This window comes from Nelusetta ayraudi, unplaced genomic scaffold, assembly GCF_046127955.1.
Source record: "Nelusetta ayraudi isolate G7.1 ecotype Tasmania unplaced genomic scaffold, CSIRO-AGI_Nayr_v1 ptg000042l, whole genome shotgun sequence".
In the NCBI taxonomy this organism is placed as follows: domain Eukaryota; kingdom Metazoa; phylum Chordata; class Actinopteri; order Tetraodontiformes; family Monacanthidae; genus Nelusetta; species Nelusetta ayraudi.
The window spans coordinates 13,100,001-13,120,000 of NW_027466092.1; the positions used below are offsets into that span (position 1 = coordinate 13,100,001).

Genomic DNA, 20,000 nt, shown 5'->3' on the forward strand with positions numbered 1-20,000 from the left:
AAAGACTGCACGTGAGCTGGAGCAGAAAATAATTACATAGAAGGAAAAATGATATACTGTCAGGTTCTGTATGAATCTAATTGATTCATTTTAATTTACCTCAAGTCATTTTTCCTTGGGCTTCTTGTTTTGTTCAAATATCTATGAGCCTTCTACCAAAATACAATGAGATATTGTGTATTGTTTCAGAAGCAAGTGAGGGTGTGAAGCTGAAGCAGTCGGTACCTCCAATATGATGAAGAACTCATCTCCGGGCTCTCCCTGCACTACAATCTTCTGGCCGTCCTCGAACTGGACGGGCTCCAAGGCGTCAGCCACCGTCAGGCGCTCCCACTTGTCAAGAGACTCTGAGGGAGGCGAAAAGACAACGGCAGGACTCAGTGCAGGTGACAGACAAACCCAGGGGGGGGGGGGGATTTTTGTTTTAAGCAGGATATTTTTAAATTGTCTCAAGTTATTTTGATCTCATGGCGACGGAGGGACGACGCTCCTCCTCGACTATTTTTAAGCCGTAAGACGTGGAGACGGGCGAACGCACCTAAGATGGACACTTTCCTGAGGAATTCCTCGTACATCTTCCTCTTTCTCAAAGTGCTTCCCTGTAGGGGAAAAACGCTGCATTAGTGGAAAAACTTTTCTTGATCAACGCACTGGTTGTGGGCGTGTCTCTGCGTCTCCTTACCATGAGTATTCTCCTGTAACTGTCCCTGTCGATGCCCCACAGCTTGACATTGGTCTTGGCTCTAACTGTGGCTGCCCTTGGGGTGCCGTATATCAGGGCCAGCTCGCCAAAGCTTCCTCCTTCCCCGATACTGGTCACCAAGTCATTGTTCACATATACCTTGGAGAGGAGCGGACAGAATTGAAAAAAATAAAATAAAATCAGATGCAGACAATGCAGACACGCTCACGTGTCATATTTCTCACATTCCTAAAATCAAACACATGGGACAGACACTCACATCCACCTCCCCTTGGTCGATCACATAGAAATTGTCACCTTCATCACCTGGAATCATGAAGAAACAAGCATTAGCGTTAGCATTAGCGGCAGGAAAAAAAACCCACAAATGAATAAGAAGCATTGGTTTGTTCTTGTTCTTACCCTGCAGAATAACAGTCTCTCCTGCGATGTAGGTGACTGGAAACATTGCATCAAATATGTCACTGGAAAGAAGAGCAGTTTAGAATGAATGAGTGACGAGAGCCACAAGCTTGCGCAGGCGAACGACGTCAAAGTCCGCCACTAGTACCTTCTCTCGTTGTCATCCAGGTGTGAGAAGAGCACGTTCTTCTCAATAGCTTTGGCCAAGGCCGCCATTGTCTTGTAGTCTTTTGGAATGACCTTCCAAAGCAACAAGTTGCACGTTTAGAGATTTTTCCAAGCGCAAAAAACTGATTCATCCGATATGGAACGCGCTGTAGATACGAGCGTCACGGCACTCGTGGAATTTGGTCACTCACCTTTCTGACGTACGAAGCCGCGTCCTCCTCTGTGTACACCTCTGCACTGAAGGCTCCTCTCCGCCGGCGACCCTTGACCACGGGGTTCATGGGTGGAGACACCTCCTCATCGCGGGAGTCTGAACGGGAACTGCTGGCCTTCTGCTGGTTCTGGATCTGCTTGGCCTCCTCCTGCAGCGAAGGGAGTGGGAGAAGGCAGGAAGCAAGGGGAACAGAAAACAAAAGAAGGAGAAATGAATACAAATTCAATTTTAAATAAAACACAACAACAGACGTGGCTCACATTCCCCCCCTAGTCTTTGTTTTTGCAGCCATAACAACATGTGATGACCAAAAACGCCTTTCAAATTTTAGTTTCCTAACTCTGGGCTTGCTCGTTGAAGTGTCGTGACTGGGAAATTGCATATAAACACCAATAACCAGCCAAGCACTGCAACATTTCTCCACAACTCATTCCTGCATTTCAAATAGTTGAATAGATTTTAAATGTGCAGGAAATGCAACCTAATCTTAAGCACATAAACTAGACGGGAATCTTCCTAAGGTTATTTAAAATGATAATAGCTAAATTAATACACAATTAAAAATAATAGTCCTAAATTTTTAGGTGGGAAACACCTGCTGTTGAGTTTCTATAAGCAAACATGATGAGCAAATATTGGCATTGCAGCTTTTACTGCGAACAAACAAACCTTCTCCAGCCTCTCAAAGTACTCCCTGAGGAAGGCCATGGGCCGGTCCGGCCTGGAGGTGCACAGCTGGACAATGCAGTCCTTGAGCAGCTGCTGGATGTTGTGTTTCTGCACGTACTGCTCGCACTCCCTCAGGCTCCGCTCCTCCTCGCTGCTCGTACTTCCAGATGCCATGACGACAGCAGTGACCCCTGCGCTGCGACCTTTAGCTTTTGATCTGGCAGGGGTGGTGGTGGGAGGGAGGGAGTGGACAGTGGCGTGGAGGGAAAATATGAGCACGTTGTCAGATCATCCCTGCGACACACATCTACTTGTTGTCTGAAGATCAACACGAGAGCCGTCTGTGCGCGTGCCGTGACGAGATGCGGGGAGACGGGAAATGTGAGAAAAACAGGGCGAGCGTGAGAATGCGGCGAGCACAGAGTGCTGCCTTGGCACCAGGCAACCCCTGCATACCTTCTTGCTGTTTCGGGAGTCAAAACTGGTCATATGATGTGATCACACATATGTGACCGCAGATAAACAAAAACAGAACAAGGACCACTGTCTGTCTTGGACCTAATAACTCAAAGCAATTTGGAGTTTTTCAGCAGGCTGAATGAGAGGCACAGTGTCTCACACACACACACACACACACACACACACACACACACACACACACACACACACACACACACACACACACACACACACACACACACAACTTAAATTTAGGGCACGGCAAAATAAAAGACAGTGAATCAAACCCACTGTGAAACAAAGCAAACCATAAAAAGCTAAATGCTCTTGCTTCGGGTTACACCACTGAACAAAATGGCCTGACAGATACCAGATCATGTGATTAGCCTCTGTGTGCTTCTTCAGACAGCCCTGAGCTTGATCTAACCGAGTAATCTGAAACAGGAAGGCCTGCAACTGAGAGCAACACGAGCGACTCAAAAATGACTGCTTGCATGCTGGTGAACCTGCTCTCAGAAAATAACACCCTGCATGCGTGGACCACATATTCACGTATGTCAGAAAACCCAACAGATGACGAGACAGAGGCGGGGCAGACAACCAACTTTGTTCATGGTGGAAACTTGGCAGGATGTGCGTCAAGTTAAGCCTTATTTCGGAAGAATAGTCGAGCCTTCAGCCAAAAGGCACTTGGTCCTGGTTTGATTCTTAAATCTATTTAGGTTTAAGCCAGTGATGTAACGCGCCGACGGTGTGCACCTGACAAGATCATTATCTAATGCATTTCCTAAGCCGCAGCACCTATGCTGGTTACCACGACGCGGGGCTGTCAACTACATAGGAACGATGCAGGAAGACGCACAAATGACCTTGCTGAGCGCTTGACAGCCGAATGTGTCAAATGTCGTGCAAAACGTACGCATTAAATGCATAGGTAGGCGCAGGAGGGGGCAGAAAATCCCAACCGCTGAAGAGACCGTGTGAAATAAATGCCCTGTCTGTAACACCGTCTAGGTCAGGGAGGCTTCATAAGGTGGCTGACGGATGAAGCCAAAACAACTCATAGCAGGGAAGCTAGTGGCTAACGCTCTTTCCTACAATGACCATTCAACGTTAAATGTTGATATTGACTAACGCGTTTGACGGTGACTTGAGAACATTTGACCAGCGCGCTGTCAGAGAGAGTCTAGCGCGCTGCACAGCGCTAGCTGCTAGCTCCGCGCAAAGGCAAAAGCTCTCCTCCAATGACGCCATCTTGAGTTCTATCATAAACAAACGAGAGACGAAGGAAACTGACTCCATCTATGCAAAGGTCACGCAATATGCGCACAGAGGAAGCCGCGGATACTTACGAAGAGTTGAAAATTTTCTGCCGAGCCCTTTCTTAGCGACTCGGGACGGGTGGTATTTCTCAACGCGTACCGTTACCAGATCCCTCTCGCTTCGATTTTTTTTTTTCTTTTTTTCCCCGAGCCCTGGACCGCTGCCCCACCGGATACAGCCAGGAACCAATCAGCGGCCGTCACTGACGTCAATTCTCCTCGCTCTGACATGTGAGCCTGTAACCCGTGGCAACCTTAAAGGAGAACGTACACGACGCACGGAAATCGTGACGTCAAGAGGCTAGTTCAGAAATGACAAAATATTGATTGAAATTATTAACATTGCTCAGTAGCTGAGGTTACCCTCTCTGGGAAACATTAACAGGTAGTTCGACAGGTTAAATAACTTGTCCCGTTCAAAACAAATAGTTTTAAATAGAAATAGATTTTTGTGAAGGCATTTTTCAACGTAACAGCTTAATGTAAAATAAGTAAAATGGTCCAAGTTTTTGTTAAACCAAAAATCACATTTATTACAGTTATGGTGTATGGAAACGTCCACAACGATTAAAAAAAAAGAAAAGAAAAAAAAGACAAGTAAAACCCTTTAACAAATAACAGCCTTGCCAGAAACAAGAACAAGGTTACATACCAACTTACCAAGCATACATGTCAAGAAAGAGGACTTTTATTTAATGCACAGATTATTCAACCAGAACTATACAAATAAGCTTTGGTTTCTAGTAAAAAACATGCCTGACATCTACAATACATATCGGGTATTTTCACGAATATATTATTCATGGAAATAAAGTATATAATACAGAGAGGCTGGGCAGATGGCAGCATAGAAACTTTCAAGCAAAACCGAAAGGTCTGAATTGTTACAACATGGGTTGACCACATAAACACACGTCTTTGGGTGTCATCAGAAGAGAACCTTCCATCACTAATGTTTCCTCTTCCCACAACACCTCTATGAGACTAGAGAATGATGTATGGGTGTCACTCCCCTACTGCAAGTTATGGTAGTTCCTCACACCAACTCAAATATGTCCAATACATCTACATGGCTATCACAGCCTTGACAGCATTGCCACCGTCAACAAACTCAAGCTTCAGACAGTGCCAATGCCAATACTAGGTTGTAGTGTTCAATATTGGTCTTGGTCTCAAGACCACTTTTTAAGGGTCCCGGTCTCGTCTCAGACTCTGAGGCATTTTCACTCTGTCTTGTCTTGGATTTGGATTGGGCCGACTCAGCCAACACTACAATGACAGATAACAACAGAAAAGAATCCAGCTGTTGCTGTGTTTCGTCCCGTTTGTGACACCCAGAGTGACATATCCCCTTATTCCTAGTTAATTTATATATATATATATACATATATGTATATATATATATATATATATATATATATATATATATATATATATATATATATATATATACATATATATATATATATATATATATATATATATATATATACATATATATATATATATACATATATATATATATACATATATATATATATACATATATATATATATTCACACACACACACACACACACACACACACACACACACACACACACACACACACATATATATATATATATATATATATATATATATATATGTATAATGGTTCAAAATAGCTGGCACAGAAGCAAAATGTTAAAGAAAATTATTAAATATGTATTGCTGAAAAGAGATGTTGCTGTTGGATTTAAAAAAGGTTCTGGTCATTTTTCTGCTTTGTTGTTATTTTTCTTTGATATATAAAGTCTTGGTCTCAAACCCCAAATGTCTTGGTCTTGTGTTGATCTCAATACTCTCGTCTTGATAATGTCTTGGCCTCGGTTGGTGTGGTCTTGAGTACAACACTAGCTAATACTGCCTTCCCTCACACGTGGACCCTGATATCCCCAACCAAAAAATATGCATTTGTGCCTAATGGGCATCCATCCATACATCTTCTATACCTGCTTTCTCCTGCACTCAGGGTTGAAGGGGTTTTCTGGAGCCTATCCTACCTGTCATAGAGCAAATACAGGGTACACCCGAGACGAGTCGCTAGTTCATTGTAGGGCCACTTCTGAAGACAAAGACTAACAACCATTCACACTCACACACCAACAGACAATTTAGATATTTAGGGGAGTGGAAGGAATCAACACAGACAAAGGCAGAAGATGCAAGCTCCAAATCACCAGAACAGGAGACTGACCCACAACCATCTTGTTGTTGACCAATCAAGGGTGCATGTAAGTGATTTTGCCATCAAGAACGAACAACCTCCCCAGGGCATAGCACTAGTTTAGGAGATTCAACTAGGCTCCTCCCACACATTAAATATCCTTCCTCTTGCTTTAAGGCCACTATAGCAAATAAGTGGTTAATCAAGCCACCTAGTGTCTACCAGTGGATCCTGATTGATAAACTAAATTACACGTACTCAACTACTGACCGAAAGAAAGCGAGAAGAAAAACAAAACAAAATGCTGCCCCATTTACCCTCTTATTCCAAATCCACCAGCGGTGGATTAGCTGTCTGACATTTCCTTCAATATTTTCCTAAAACATGTTGGACCCTTAATTCATATTAAACGAAGCTCATTGATTTTACAGGTAACTACAAACGACACCCGTCTTAGATAAATGAATGTAGAAACTCCGTTTTTCTGAGCAGCTAACCCGCTCGTTCTCGTTGGAAAGCCAATGAAAACATGAAAACATTTCCACGTGATGAGACTGAAAGTGCCATTGGCCAATCAACCGCTCTTCCATCATGATAGGCTGTTCGAACGGAGTCAAGGTCTGAGTTGTCAAATGAATCACAGGCTTGATGCCACTCGACCAATAGGAAAGCAGGAAAAGACGGGTCGACTCGCCGTGGACAGCCAATCGCGACACGCCTCGGCGTGACGCACCTCCCATCAGCTGTTTTTGTTTTGCTGTGCGGACCCTGAAAGTTAACAACGTAATAACAACGCTGTCCTCCGAGAAAAAAAATAAGATTCTCCGAGTTGGGATTTTTCTCACATAGTCCATCTAATAATCCGACTGACTGTTCGCTCGGTGCGCGATGCGTGTCATCTGAGAGAGCCAGGCCCGGACATTCCTCCCGAGTGCGAGCGTGGCGCTTTGAGTCGGGGGGGGGCAGCGGAGGAGGGGAAGCGGGTTCCGGTTAGGGATTGACCCGGGCCAAGAGGCCTCCGACCTCGTTCGGCGAGAGCGGACAGGGTTTGGCGGCCCGGATGGAGTCCCAGGACCCAGCGGACGTTGCCGAGGCGCAGCGAGGCTTCATCTGCGCCTCCTTCAACCAGGACACCACGTAAGCGACCTGCTGGCTGTAGGCCCTGCATGAACTCAATCTCCTCCGTGCACCTGGTCGTTGCTTCATTTTGTTTTTTTTTATTCCGTTTATTTTGTTGTGGCACCGAGTAAGAACAACCGTCGCGTCCTGCCTGCGTCCAAAACCAAACTAGCTAAATAACTTTTGATCAGTCTGCGTCTCGAAGTGAAGCAGGGAACTGCGTTTACCTTCAGGGGCTGTTGCACATTAAACCATACATTTCTAATCAACCCAAATTCTGACTGCTGTGTGCAAAAATGAATGCCCCCACCTCCCACACGGTTTTGTGTCACGCAGATGTCCTATTAAATGTGTGAACAGTACATTAAGATAATAATACAAGTTTATAACTAGAACTAACAAACCCATCCCCGATATAATTTTGTAACATTTTTACCTTTTCCCATATGAATGGCTCAGTTAAACTATTAAACGATGATATTGAAATCAAATTACAAAGAAGATACATGTGCATATTTAGGTAATTATTTAGTTATATATATTTTTGTTTCAACTTTATGTTGTAGTAGGATAAGGTCACTAAAAGAAACAACAACTGTGTTTTCATTCACTCATAACAAATGGATCTTTTGATGTTTATGAGAAAGATGTGAGACCAAGTGGGACCTCAGAAGACATCACTAGGGATGAACATCATTAACATCCTTTGCAATATGCTCTCTTAACACAAGATGATGTTAAAGGTTACATAATGGCCCTTGACATCCATCATCATATTATAAACTGGCACAAGCAGAGGCAGCTTTACAACAGGTGTCTTCAGTTACAGGTGTGTCGCTTTGCATAAACATTTCGGTTTTAAAACTAAGCAGGTGTCCAAACAGTTCACTGGATCTTTCTTATCTGTTTGCTCATCGCCAACTGGCTTTAACCGCAGCGGTGATGAGATAAGGTGGGCTGCGGGGAGGGCATTTTATGGCACTTTGTGGCAGGATTATGACTGTGCCGTCTAAACGAGATAATGCAGCAGAAATAACGTCATATGTCAGGCCAAACACTTCCTCCCTCGTGGCTGAGATGATGGTACTATCAGTTACAGTATGTGCACAATGTGCATGTCAAGCATGTAAAATGACACGCGTGGATTCAGGAACATGACTGAGCAGTTTCACATCTGAGCAGCTTTCAAAGGATTAGCAAAAGTTCACACAAGTGGTTAATTTTCACAACAGAGGTTGGCTTCATTGTTTCATTATATATTTGAAATTGGAATTACAGAACTACATTTACAACAGTGTTGCCACCAATGTCTACGATCCATCAAATATATATAAAATCTATTATTAAACTGTTTCCCTCCATACCTAAAAGACTCCTGTGTGTTGCTCTTGCAGGTCTTTGTCAGTGGGCACCAAACCTGGTTACCGGCTCTTCTCCATCACTGCTGTGGATAAACTGGACTGCATTCATGAAGGAGGTAAGAGGAGGGGCGCTGAGCTCAACTCGGCTCAAGAAAGATGTTTTATTTTTTATAACTGACCATCCCTTAATGCAAGCATTCATAAAACATCCCATCGTGTCTACAGTAATTACTCATACGTATCCGCTTCGTAGGAGTGCCTTTGAAAAAAAAAGGTTGTGGCCACATCAGTCCCGTGCTCAAGTTTCTCATCCTCTAAGCGGCAACGAAAGAGGAAGTTTTCATCCTGTTAAGGTCGGGCTGCTGTGAGAAGAAAGAGCAAGGTGCATGTAACTTGATACTTACACGTTTTCAGCTGACCATTTGGAAAGTCAATGCACCTCACATTCGAGTTCAGGAGGAGGAATGGCGTCATGTACGAGTTCTGTTGTTCGTCGTCATCCTTCAGATGAGATGTCGCTGGTGTATCTTGTGTTTGTCTTTGTTGTGTTTGAACCACCTGCACAGACACTCCGTCAGGGCATCCAGTTTTCCACTCGCACTAGAAAATAAAAGAGGGCACAGGTGATAATAATAGGTTAGACACAATGTTATTGTTTTGTTTTATTTTTTCCAACTAAAATTCATCAACCACTTCCTCTAGGAGACTGGAGTTCAACTCCATGTTTCCTCAAAGTTACGGCTTTGACTGCGAGATTTTAAAAGCAACTCCCTTCTCCCCATAAAAAGCAACCCCGGAATTCAGCATTCTGCAGTACACATATACATCCTACACATTTTGTGACGGGTCTTCAGCCTGACCCACGGCCAGTTCAAACCTTTCCTTGCTTTTGTGTACTGCGCAGTGGAGTGTCCTGATGTCTACATCGTGGAGCGGCTCTTCTCCAGCAGTCTGGTGGTGGTGGTCAGCCTGTCCATGCCGCGACGGATGAACGTCTATCACTTCAAGAAGGGCACAGAGATTTGCAACTACAGCTACTCCAACAACATCCTCGCCGTCAAGCTCAACCGACAGGTGATTTTTCAAGCCGAAGTCAAATCAAAGGGACCTTTTCATTTTATCGCGTGCAACCCTCACATCTTCGTCCCCGTCGCAGCGGCTGGTGGTGTGCCTGGAAGAGTCCATCTACATCCACAACATCAAAGATATGAAGCTGCTCAAGACCCTGCTCAACACCCCCACAAACCCCTCAGGTACACTGAGCTCTTTGCTGTTCTCTCTAATCAGGCCTGGATTGAGGTGGCCGAGGGCCCCCAGGATACTCTGTCAGTCTGTCAAGCAGCAAAGCTGCAGAAAAGCCTTCAAAGTGCACTTACACACAAGCTGCAGATTTTTGCTTTCTAAGCTGGGCCGTCCGCAATTAGAATTTGTTCTTGGTTCGGTGTTCTTTCAAGTCGTTTTGCTGTGCTTTGTCTTTTTGCATTTGAGCTCTGTCACATTTTCTTGGCCAGATATGGCTGCTGTGCCAGCAGTGGAAATGGCTGCTGGTGAAATCTGAAAACAAAACCACCCAAGTAAACCTGGCCACTGGAGTGCAGCAGATGATTGCATAGATGTGGCCCATATCTGCCCAATCTGATGCTTCCTGTTTTGAAATGTTTTGTATGGACTAATGGTGGGGGTGGAAGCGGGGGGGGGTTGAAAAGTGCATTAATCCACTCCAGCCTGGCAGTGTCATCTAATGCACATGGACTTGGTTATTTCGCTATGATCCTAACTTCACTTTTGAACATATTCAGCGTGTGCTTACATGAACATTATAGGAAAATTGATTGTTATATCTCTGTGTATATCCTGGCTTCCAACTGCTAATTTGCAGTTACCTGAAATGCCTTTTTTAACAGCACAAACTGACATTTTTTTTAATCAGAGAGAAAAGAGAGCACAGTGGATCAGTATTAAATGCCAACATTGAGTTACAGTTATGACTTATCCACCTCATTTCGCACAAAAGGAGAAAGATATGACAGCTGATATTAAAGATGTCCTCACCTTTGACGGGTGTGAGCTCATCACTGTCACTGTGTCGGGCCATGGGGGGTAAATGGGTGAAGATATGCTGACGCCGCTGGAGGGGTAGATTTGTCGTCAAGGAGTTAAAGCTGTTGTAGTTTATCTATTATAATTCTAGATATATAATTCACCAAACTGGGATAAGGGTTTATACTGGTGGCTGAAAGCATCATATGAAGTCTCAACACTGAAGTCCTAAACCTGATTATAACAGGCATATAAAACCCATGTTAATGCTGCCACTCACTGACTAAAAAATATCTTCTTTTTTGTCCCGGTGAGTTTCAATGGTCGGTTCAGGAACCCAATGGGGTCCTCTTAAATAGGAGTCCATCGCTTTTTGGGCTATTTGATGTGAAAACATGGACGCCAGCTGATTTAGCTTACTTACTCATCCATCTGAGTTTATGAGAATGTGTACTCAAACATTTGATAGAAAATAAAACTTCTTTGTACATACTGGCATAGCACAAAGAACAAAATTGCTTTCAAATAACAGCAGTACTGCAACTGCTATACACCGTCCTTCAAATTTATTTTTATCTTGCTCAATACAGGACTATACCCTGACTAATAATGTACGCATACCTCTGTTGATAAGTAGTTACTGTAGTAAATAATAATGGACTGCCTGAATGATCCTCTGCACTCTCTCGTAGGTCTCTGCGCTCTGTCTGTCAACCACAGTAACTCCTACCTGGCATACCCTGGCAGTGCCACGATCGGAGAAATCACCCTCTACGATGCCAATGGTTTGGTGAGCCAGCATTTGACTAGCAGCGAGTGCCGGGAAATCTTAGCTCTTGTGAAATCTCTTGGAAATGTCATTAGAACACAACACGTTTCTTCGTCTTCCTCCTTCAGACCACCCTGACGCTGATCCAAGCTCACGACAGTCCCCTCGCGGCCCTCACGTTCAACGCATCTGGTACAAAGTTGGCCAGTGCTTCCGAGAAGGTGAGGAGGGGGTGTCCTGTGTTTTTCTCTTCTTTTTTTTAATTAATTTACCTGAATGCAAAAACATTCTCCTCTACAGGGAACCGTAATCAGAGTCTTCAGTGTTCCCGAAGGACAGAGACTCTTTGAATTCCGCCGGGGGATGAAAAGGTGAGCACTCGTCTTGTCAAGTACTTCAACAAGAGAGGTTGAGCAATGTGAGCAGACACTGGAGAGAAGCTCTCACGGTGGTGGGATGAGGCATGGGTTTTAACAGATTAGGTTAAATTGAGGGGTTTGGGACATGAAGTCAAGCCGGATGAACTTCCTGTGAGGGACAACCACTGCCTGCATCTTGATCTTTAGCAAAATTTACATATGGGATGGAAAATGTCTGAGATTATTGTTCTCACTGTGTTGCCTAATTACCCTTTTCCATGTTTATCTCAGATACGTTAGCATAAGTTCATTGTCCTTCAGCGCCGATGCCCACTTTCTCTGCGCATCCAGCAACACTGAAACGGTCCATATCTTTAAACTGGAGCCACACAGCCCCTGGTAAACACACACACACACACACACACACACACACACACACACACACACACACACACACAGTGTTGGCTAGTAATCTATTACTAAGTAATCCACTACTATAATTAAACTACTTTTTTTAGTAACAGAGTAATGTAACAGGATTACTCTGGCAAAAATGGTAATTGCATCATAATTACTGTATCAAGTAACGATTCCATTACTTTTCTGAACTATTTTGCAAGCTAAGAATGTCTTATTATCCACAAAATGTCTGAAATGTAGAAAAACAACCGAAAACAATGATGTCGCAGATTAATGATGCAGCTGTGCATGTCTTTGATATGCGACGACGCACCAAAACAAGCATGGTGGCGGCAAAAGAAAAATCAGCAATTGCGTTTGATAGCTGGAGATACCAACATTATTTTGAGTTCATCTCGGCTAAATGAAAGAATACTGTGGCTCGTTGTACATTATGTGCAGGAAACAAGATATTCTCAACCGTTAATTTATCTTTTTTTTAAACTGAAGTAATTAGTAATTGATTACTTATGAAACAAAGTAGTTAAAGAAGTAATTAGATTACTTTTTAAAGGCGTAATCGGTAGTTGGATTACTTTTATGGAGTAATCCCAACAGCACTGCACACACACACTTCTATTTACGTATGTATATGCGAACTCTGATCTTCACACGTCCCCCTCCTGTCTCCCGCCAGTCAAGACGAGGAGTCTCCAACATGGTCAGCGTACGTGGGCAAGATGTTCACCGCCGCCAGCACCTACTTACCTGCGCAGGTGTCGGACATGATGCACCAGGACAGAGCCTTCGCCACCGTGCGACTCAATATGTTCGGCCTGAAGAACATCTGCGCGCTGGCTACGTAAGGAAATGAGTGACAAAGAGAGCGGCGCAGCTACACTATGTGCGAGAGAAAGATTTTCTCACATCCTGTTTGTTTCACGTGCGTCAGGATTCAGAAGCTGCCCCGCCTGCTGGTGGCGTCCTCGGACGGATATCTCTACATCTACAACGTGGATCCTCAGGATGGAGGCGAGTGTATCCTCGTCCAAAAACACAGGTGTGTCTGAGTGTGCATCATGCACTGTGTACAACAGACTAATATAAACATTTACAATGTGAGGAGCTTAATGTACGAAAGAGGATTAGGGCCACAAGAGGAGAAAAGAATATTACAGGAAGTAGATTTCAATTTTAAGAGTTTTAAGTTATATATATATAAAAGGTTGACATAAAAAAGGCAAAATTTCCAGAATAAAGTAGACGTTAAAATAAGATGAATTTTCGTGAATAAAGTAGAAGTTTCATCAATAATGTTGACGCAAATAAAGTGGAAATTGGCGAGTAGACTGGATGGATGGTGGATTAACCCAGTTACCCACAGTTTAAAGTGAACTGCTGAAAACAGGTGTATCCCACAAGGTTCACCCACAGTACTGCACTGGACTTGCGCGCAGAGCCTTTCCAATTTATTCTCGACATTATGAGTTACGTCATGTTGACATTAATTGCAAAATTTTGATTTTATTCACGAAATTTCGTTTTTTACACCAACTTTATTCTCAAAATTTCAACTTTAATCTCGAAATTTCAACTTTATTCTCAAATTGGAAACTTGAAAAGAAAAAAAAAAAAAAAAGAACAATGGATTGACAGAAGCTGTGTCATTTTAACAGTACTCTGTGGTCCACCGTCAGGACTTTTCGTTTTCTCATGGGTATCTTTTTATATTAAAATTATATGGTTTTTTCCTGCCCTGTTCGTACAGGCTGTTTGACTCCAGCGAGGACCCAGTGGAACCGAGCGAAGAAGACAAACCAGAGGATGCCTCTCCGCAACCAACGGGCCAATCATACGCTGCCACTGTGGCTCTCCCTTCATCTCCTCCTGCATCTGCCACCCTCATGGGTACGTTGGTTCCAAACATAAAGTGAAACCTTGTGGAATTCAGGCACATGAAGGGAACTAAATTTTTGTGCAAAACTTTTTCAAGCTGATTAGAAAAGTGTTCAGATCGAACACAGTGATCTAATAATGGCAGTAATGACAATAGATGATTTTTACATTATAGCTGAAAAGGAAGGTTTTCATACAATTCTGTAAGTGTGCTTTTGCAGAAAGAGGCTCTAAACACAGGGCTAAATAGGCTACAAATAATGCTGTTTCTGGAGATCTATAGAGTTTTGGATGATTAATTATGCAGTTTGCAATGAATAATGAAGTTTTAAAAATGAGATATTTTGAATTTTAATTGAAATTTTTTGAAAAGGGTTCATAAAACAGTAGAGTTAAAAACAAATGCCTTACAAAATTTTTTTTTAAAAATGATTTCCACCTGTGAGATCAGTTCAGGAAATGTTTTACGACTTCAGCCTGAGTCCACATCTGAAATCCATTCCAGAACAACAAAGATATGGCTGCAGGTACTCAGTTCCCAGCAGACACATATGAGTGGTGCATTAAAAAAAAAAAACTCCTCTCATCTCCTGCCAGGTTACTCAGAGGACGGTGGAGCCCAAAGAGGTGAGGTAATCCCAGAGCATGAGTTCGCCGAGGGGCCCGTCTGTCTGGATGATGAGAACGAGTTCCCCCCGGTTGGCAACCAGAGCAACTGACCAAACCTTCGCTGTCTTGAAGAGGGGGAGATACAGGCGGACAAAAATATCTCTGTGTTCAGAACACTGTGCTCCCCCCCCCTCCCCGCTGTACCCCTGCTGGACTAGGGTCAAATCTCGCCAAGGTGTTACTTCCTCGACTGTCTGTAATCCACAACCCTCTCACATTTTGTGAAGAATATAAAGGCAACAGAAGAGGAGCGTCTCCTTCTGATCCAGAAACATTTCAGAACCCATTTCACGTCCGTTAAGACATATTCCTACACTTCGGGTCCCATCATTCACATAGAAAGAGTATTTTTTATTATTACGAAATACAGACTGAACACAGTAACCTATAAACTATTACAACGCTACAATTCATTCAAATTCAAGATATAGCCAGATTTACTAAACAAAAACACAAAAAATAGCTCCAATGCACAAAAAAGAGGTTGAGAGGTCACCTGACAGGTAATTGTAGTAACTTTCCAACAAGCCATGAGGGCATTTTTGTTAATGATAGATTGGGGGGATTTTCAGGGAGCCTGAGGAAAGCTGCTGCCTCAGCAGTCGCATTAAAGACCCACAAAAAACATGCTGTAGGTGTTGAAAGCGCTACATAAAATCACGTTACACGCAGCAACAAGCAACACGCACTCATAGATGCAGCCATCATTGCTAAGAGTGATAGTGACTTTAGACACGCAGGAGTCTGAAGAGTGACCTAATGATGTATCTGGATGTGTCGACTGGTGGGAGGGGATGAGTCAGTGAGTCGTTCGCGACGAGGTTACCGCCAGGTTAAGTGATGTACTAAATACCTTTTTATTTGCAACATTTTTAATTTTTGATGTATTATATATTGTTTTTGAAAAATAAAAGGCATACATTAAAAGTTGTTTTAAGTATTTATTTTTCCTCCCCACGTCTGCGCAAGATTTGCTTGAGTTTCATGGTCGCCTCAATGGCCACGAGGTGGCACTGTTTGCACAATCTCAGGCTGCATTAAACCGTGAGATCCCAGATCACACAGCCTTTCAGAAGGTGTGTCCTTCAACACTCACAGCCTTCAGATTGTTAAATGTCTGGGGACCGGAGATTGCAAATGCATCATAAAGCCTTCACCACACATAATGTGAGCTTCAAACTGCAGCCAAACAAACAGCGTCTCTGCTCTGGCGCAGTTTGCCAACGTTTAAATTATGTTTTCTGAATCTTTTTTCCTTTGAGCGCATCCACAGAGTGAATAATGGTAATTGCAGGTCATTTTCAAATCTGTGTCAGCACACACCAAGCCAGTCTTTCTGGTGGTCCTTCGTTCCTCAGCGTTATTGGGTTAGGGTTAATATTCTTCTCATAATGTGTGTCTTTGTAGTGCAAAATGATGTTTGTATAAAAAGGACAACGGAAAATTTTGTTGCCAACAGATTTAAAAAAATTTAATAATGCATTTTATACATTATTCAAAACAATAAAATAGTACTTAAACAGCTTGCTGCCATTCAGCAAAAAAGAAGCTACTGTCATAGTTGGAGGGTTTTTTTTTTCTTTGTGGGCATCAACAGAGTTAATAATAGTAATTGCAGGCCATTTTCAAATCTGTGTCAGACACACCCAGTCTTTCCGCTGATCATGGCAGGTGTGACTCTTCACTTCATACCACACCACCATTTGAGGGTGTTTTGTTCCTTCCTTGAGCTCACTGGTCAGAGAATGTATTTTTCTCTCTCTCTTCCTTCTCGCCGTTTCTGTGCCTGCTGTGTTTCATGTTGATACTGGGACAATTCCAGTCAAACACAACAAGGGTGCAAGTTGCTCACACCTGCCAAACTTGGCGATGGGCTTGTGTTGTTATATTTCTAGCTTCGTGTCCTTTGAGAATCAGTTAGTGAGACAGAGATGGAGGCAAGCGATGACCAAAGATTGCTAAAAGTGACCGCGGCTCTTTATTTGAGTCAGGCCCTCGGTTCTTTGTGATGTCACAAGGGGTATGGAAAGCACAGCGAGACTAGTGAAAATCACCTCCAAGGCAGGAGTTTCTTTTTGCTTTGTTCCAAGCGTAGAAGGTAGAGAGAAAGTATCAATTACAGCAGGAAGTTAAACTAGAGCCTTTATGCTGAAGGTTTTAGAAAAAGTCCCACATTTCTTTTATGGAATTATTAATTCTGCCTTTCAATCTAGGCAGTAAATATGAATTTAAACGGTACAATTTGGCTTAGAAACAATTCAATACTGTGAAATCTAATCTTTGAACTTCCCAGCATTACTGAAGTTAAAATAACAGGCCAGAGTTCGACCTCCCCCTCCCTCTGCTTGTTTGCACATCTGCAGCATCTGAACATTTGACCCTCCCTTAACAACAAGCTCTTCAAACAAACAGTCAGCGACATCTAAAACAGGCTGTTGACTCTTTTCTGTGTCTGTTTGTTATAAAATCAAACCAGGTTCTCTTTCACCTGCTTCTTTCAGAGGGCAGGATTTCCATTTTCATTTCTCAGCCCAGTGCATCGCAGCGGCAAACAGGCTGTGACGGGTCGCAGCAGGGAGCGGAGGACGGGTCTGTGCGGTAGTCCGCCTGGGACGCTGACTCATCTGTGGCAATGTCCCATAGTAAGGCCTCCCTCCTGCGGCCGATCCTTTCAGCTATGGCCAGGTATTCCGGGGTGCCAACCTGCAGTGGCGTCTCCTCTGCCTCATCACGCTGCAGGTCAAATATCATTGGCGGGTCATAGAGTTGTTGCTGTCCTGTTGCACCACCGCAGGCCTCAGCTGAACCTGCAAGCAAACAGGTTTGGTTCTTTTTTGGTTTTGCTTATTTTTGGTGAGGAAAAGCTTAATTTTTAATACCTGTCGTGTTCTAATTTTGTTTTTTCCCCATTACATATAAGTACATTGTTCTTGAGAAAACTAATTTAACTCAGCGTTATTAGAGTTTGTATTCTGGTCATCATGTGTAACTTGCAAAATGATGCTTGCATAAAAAGAAGAACAAAAGATAAGTATTGCTAGCAACAGGTTTAAAAGAATAACAATAAAAATAGTACTTAGATTGCTGCCATTTAGTAAAAAAAAAAGAAGCAACTGTCAAAGGGCTTTTGGGGTTTTTTTTGGAGAAAAGTATTAGCGTTTCCCTGATGAAGAAAATAATACTGTGAAGTTTTTTCTTTCAGTGCATCATGATTAAATGACTTCAAACCTGTTATGTAGAAAGCTTTATGTCTCCCCATTCGAACTGTCTGCAAGTCGCCAAACTGTCCTGCTGCGCCGCTGTTTGGGTGAAAAAGAAGCTGCAGAAGAAAAAAAGGGAAGGAAACGAGAGTTTGGAACATGACCAGGATGCGTCCCAACTCTGAACCATGTAGGAAAGTGAATTTGGTAATTGTGTTTCATGAGTACCTCACGGCCAGTCTGTTCACCGTGGAGGAGGATATTTGTGGCATCAAAGCCATCATAGCGTCGGTCTGCAGGGGCAGCGATGTCTGCCAGAGATAAAAGGGTCGGGAAGATGTCCATACCACTGCAGGAGGAGGAGACAAGTGAACGTCAGTTTTGCATTAATGATTTTGGTGGGAAAATTGTTTTTTTTTTCCATATGTGAATATATGCTTGATTAATGCGATTCCCTTGAAACATTGAAATCCCCCATTCTTTCGTTTGCCCTCCTTTACAGAAAGTGTTTGGCTAAAACAAATAGTCCTGTATATTGGGCCCAAAGGGACGAGAGACCATCTTGTGAACATGTGGACAGTACAGAAAAACAGGAGCCCTAAAAAAAAATGGAGCATATTTGGGAGGCAGCAAACAGAGGGTTAAACATGTGATTCATGTGGGGATCTATTGAGATTTCTAAATGTTTAATTGAGTGAGGCATATCTAAGAATGGCCATGATGCTGGATTTTTGAGTGACATTTGGAAGATGAGGGTAGACACTTTTCAGGCAGATGTTTAAAAGCTTTGGCCGATCACTTAAATCACTGAGGCCAGAGCATATGGGCTGCAATACAGAAGAGATGTGACCAAATGTGTAATAGATATTCAGGATTTGTGTGCAAAAAAAACAATCAACTGATGGAAGAAGAACATGTAGAAAATAGCCCAGAATCTTTCTGCTGCTTCAGTACCATGGACAGTGATTAAGCAAATCCACACAGAAGCCAACGATACAGGAAAGAGGGGTTGATCCCAGATCAATTTGGATACATCTCATTGGCACCAAGTAAATATTTGCCAAATTTAAATGCAAAAGCACTTCACATTACTATTCAATGTGTAGCCACAGTACCTGAGTAGTGCTGAGCTGGTGGTGTTTCTTGGGATTCTTCCAGGCCAGTAAGTTACGGTTGGTACCCTGTGACCCCCCTCCCAGGTGGTCCGCTTGGCAGAGCCTCCGCCTGACATGCAGCCAAAGCTCAGCATTGTTAAACATGAACACACACTTTCTTATTGTTGTCATCCTACCTCTGCTGGTCTGCCACTTTCCCAGGTACGGCCCAACGCTTCCTGCGTACTGACACTTCTGTTCCCAGGGACCATTGTCTCCTGAAACACACAAATGGTGAAAGTCTTTTAAAGAATGTGTTCAGAGATCCCATTGGAAAACCATTTCCCCATCTTTCCGTCTCCAGAAAATGTTGTACAGTCCTTTGTTTACATAAAAAATGCATTGTTGAACACGATAAGACAGAGACAAAAAAGCAGGGTTGGTGCAAGTGGAGAATCATTGCTCTGGTTATTGTCACTAGAAAGAGCCAGGTGTCGGTGCGGCATCAGCTATTATGACTTAGAAAGTTTGTGCCAAGTTTTGGCACAAACTTTCTAAGTCATGAAGCAGGTAAGGAGGGAAAGGACAAACTAGTCTCATTTCTGAGACACATGTCACATTCATGAGTGCAACTAACCGGTGAACCAGATGAGCGTGTTGTCCCTGTCAGTGTCGTCAGAAATACTTTTCACCGCCCCGATGAGGGCGTCCATTTCTCGCAAGCTGGCGGCGTATGCCTCGCTGGCGCTTGCGTGACGAGCCGCAGGAGGGGGGGGGGCCAGGGGAACGTGCATGTGAGCCAGCGCTATGTAGAGGAAGTAGGGCTGTCCTCTCTCCCTGCCAGAGATGAATATTACAGCTTGTACTGACAAATATGTTCCAGGGATCAGTTGTGAACATGCAGGCAGACATGCGTATTTCTGCAAAAGGCTTGTTGTCGTTATTATTA

General features: G+C 43.3%; 3 protein-coding genes across 3 annotated transcripts in view; 1 reads left to right on the top strand and 2 right to left on the bottom strand.

Moving 5' to 3' along the window:
• prkar1ab (protein kinase, cAMP-dependent, regulatory, type I, alpha (tissue specific extinguisher 1) b) overlaps positions 1 to 4,124 on the bottom strand; it is a 9,195-nt gene extending 5,071 nt beyond the window's left edge. The window contains exons 1-9 of the mRNA XM_076034594.1: positions 3,968 to 4,124; positions 2,157 to 2,373; positions 1,465 to 1,635; positions 1,254 to 1,345; positions 1,106 to 1,167; positions 963 to 1,009; positions 683 to 841; positions 539 to 599; positions 226 to 347 (exon numbers count right to left, since the gene is read on the bottom strand). Of these exons, the coding sequence (XP_075890709.1) occupies positions 226 to 347; positions 539 to 599; positions 683 to 841; positions 963 to 1,009; positions 1,106 to 1,167; positions 1,254 to 1,345; positions 1,465 to 1,635; positions 2,157 to 2,330 (888 nt within the window). The 5' untranslated portion in view covers positions 2,331 to 2,373; positions 3,968 to 4,124. The remainder of the gene's footprint in view (positions 1 to 225; positions 348 to 538; positions 600 to 682; positions 842 to 962; positions 1,010 to 1,105; positions 1,168 to 1,253; positions 1,346 to 1,464; positions 1,636 to 2,156; positions 2,374 to 3,967) is intronic.
• Positions 4,125 to 6,857: 2,733 nt separating this feature from the next.
• Positions 6,858 to 15,688, top strand: LOC142893748 (WD repeat domain phosphoinositide-interacting protein 1-like). Its single transcript, XM_076034612.1, has 12 exons — positions 6,858 to 7,282; positions 8,659 to 8,741; positions 9,530 to 9,699; positions 9,782 to 9,878; positions 11,358 to 11,455; positions 11,563 to 11,655; positions 11,735 to 11,805; positions 12,085 to 12,192; positions 12,890 to 13,054; positions 13,145 to 13,252; positions 13,961 to 14,100; positions 14,686 to 15,688. The coding sequence occupies exons 1-12, from the start codon at positions 7,206 to 7,208 to the stop codon at positions 14,805 to 14,807; spliced, it is 1,332 nt and encodes a 443-aa protein (XP_075890727.1). The 5' UTR covers positions 6,858 to 7,205; the 3' UTR covers positions 14,808 to 15,688.
• A 1,595-nt stretch (positions 15,689 to 17,283) lies between these two features.
• Positions 17,284 to 20,000, bottom strand: part of arsg (arylsulfatase G) — a 9,169-nt gene continuing 6,452 nt past the window's right edge. The window contains exons 6-11 of the mRNA XM_076034611.1: positions 19,689 to 19,888; positions 19,249 to 19,329; positions 19,073 to 19,181; positions 18,186 to 18,306; positions 17,986 to 18,076; positions 17,284 to 17,564 (exon numbers count right to left, since the gene is read on the bottom strand). Coding sequence (XP_075890726.1) covers positions 17,284 to 17,564; positions 17,986 to 18,076; positions 18,186 to 18,306; positions 19,073 to 19,181; positions 19,249 to 19,329; positions 19,689 to 19,888 — 883 coding nt within the window. The remainder of the gene's footprint in view (positions 17,565 to 17,985; positions 18,077 to 18,185; positions 18,307 to 19,072; positions 19,182 to 19,248; positions 19,330 to 19,688; positions 19,889 to 20,000) is intronic.

Coding starts and splice junctions, on each gene's coding strand:
- LOC142893748 (XM_076034612.1), top strand. CDS start 7,206: ATGGAGTCCCAGGACCCAGCGGACGTTGCCGAGGCGCAGCGAGGCTTC. Junction 9,879..11,357: donor CACCCCCACAAACCCCTCAG/GTACACTGAGCT, acceptor ACTCTCTCGTAG/GTCTCTGCGCTCTGTCTGTC. Junction 14,101..14,685: donor TGCATCTGCCACCCTCATGG/GTACGTTGGTTC, acceptor ATCTCCTGCCAG/GTTACTCAGAGGACGGTGGA.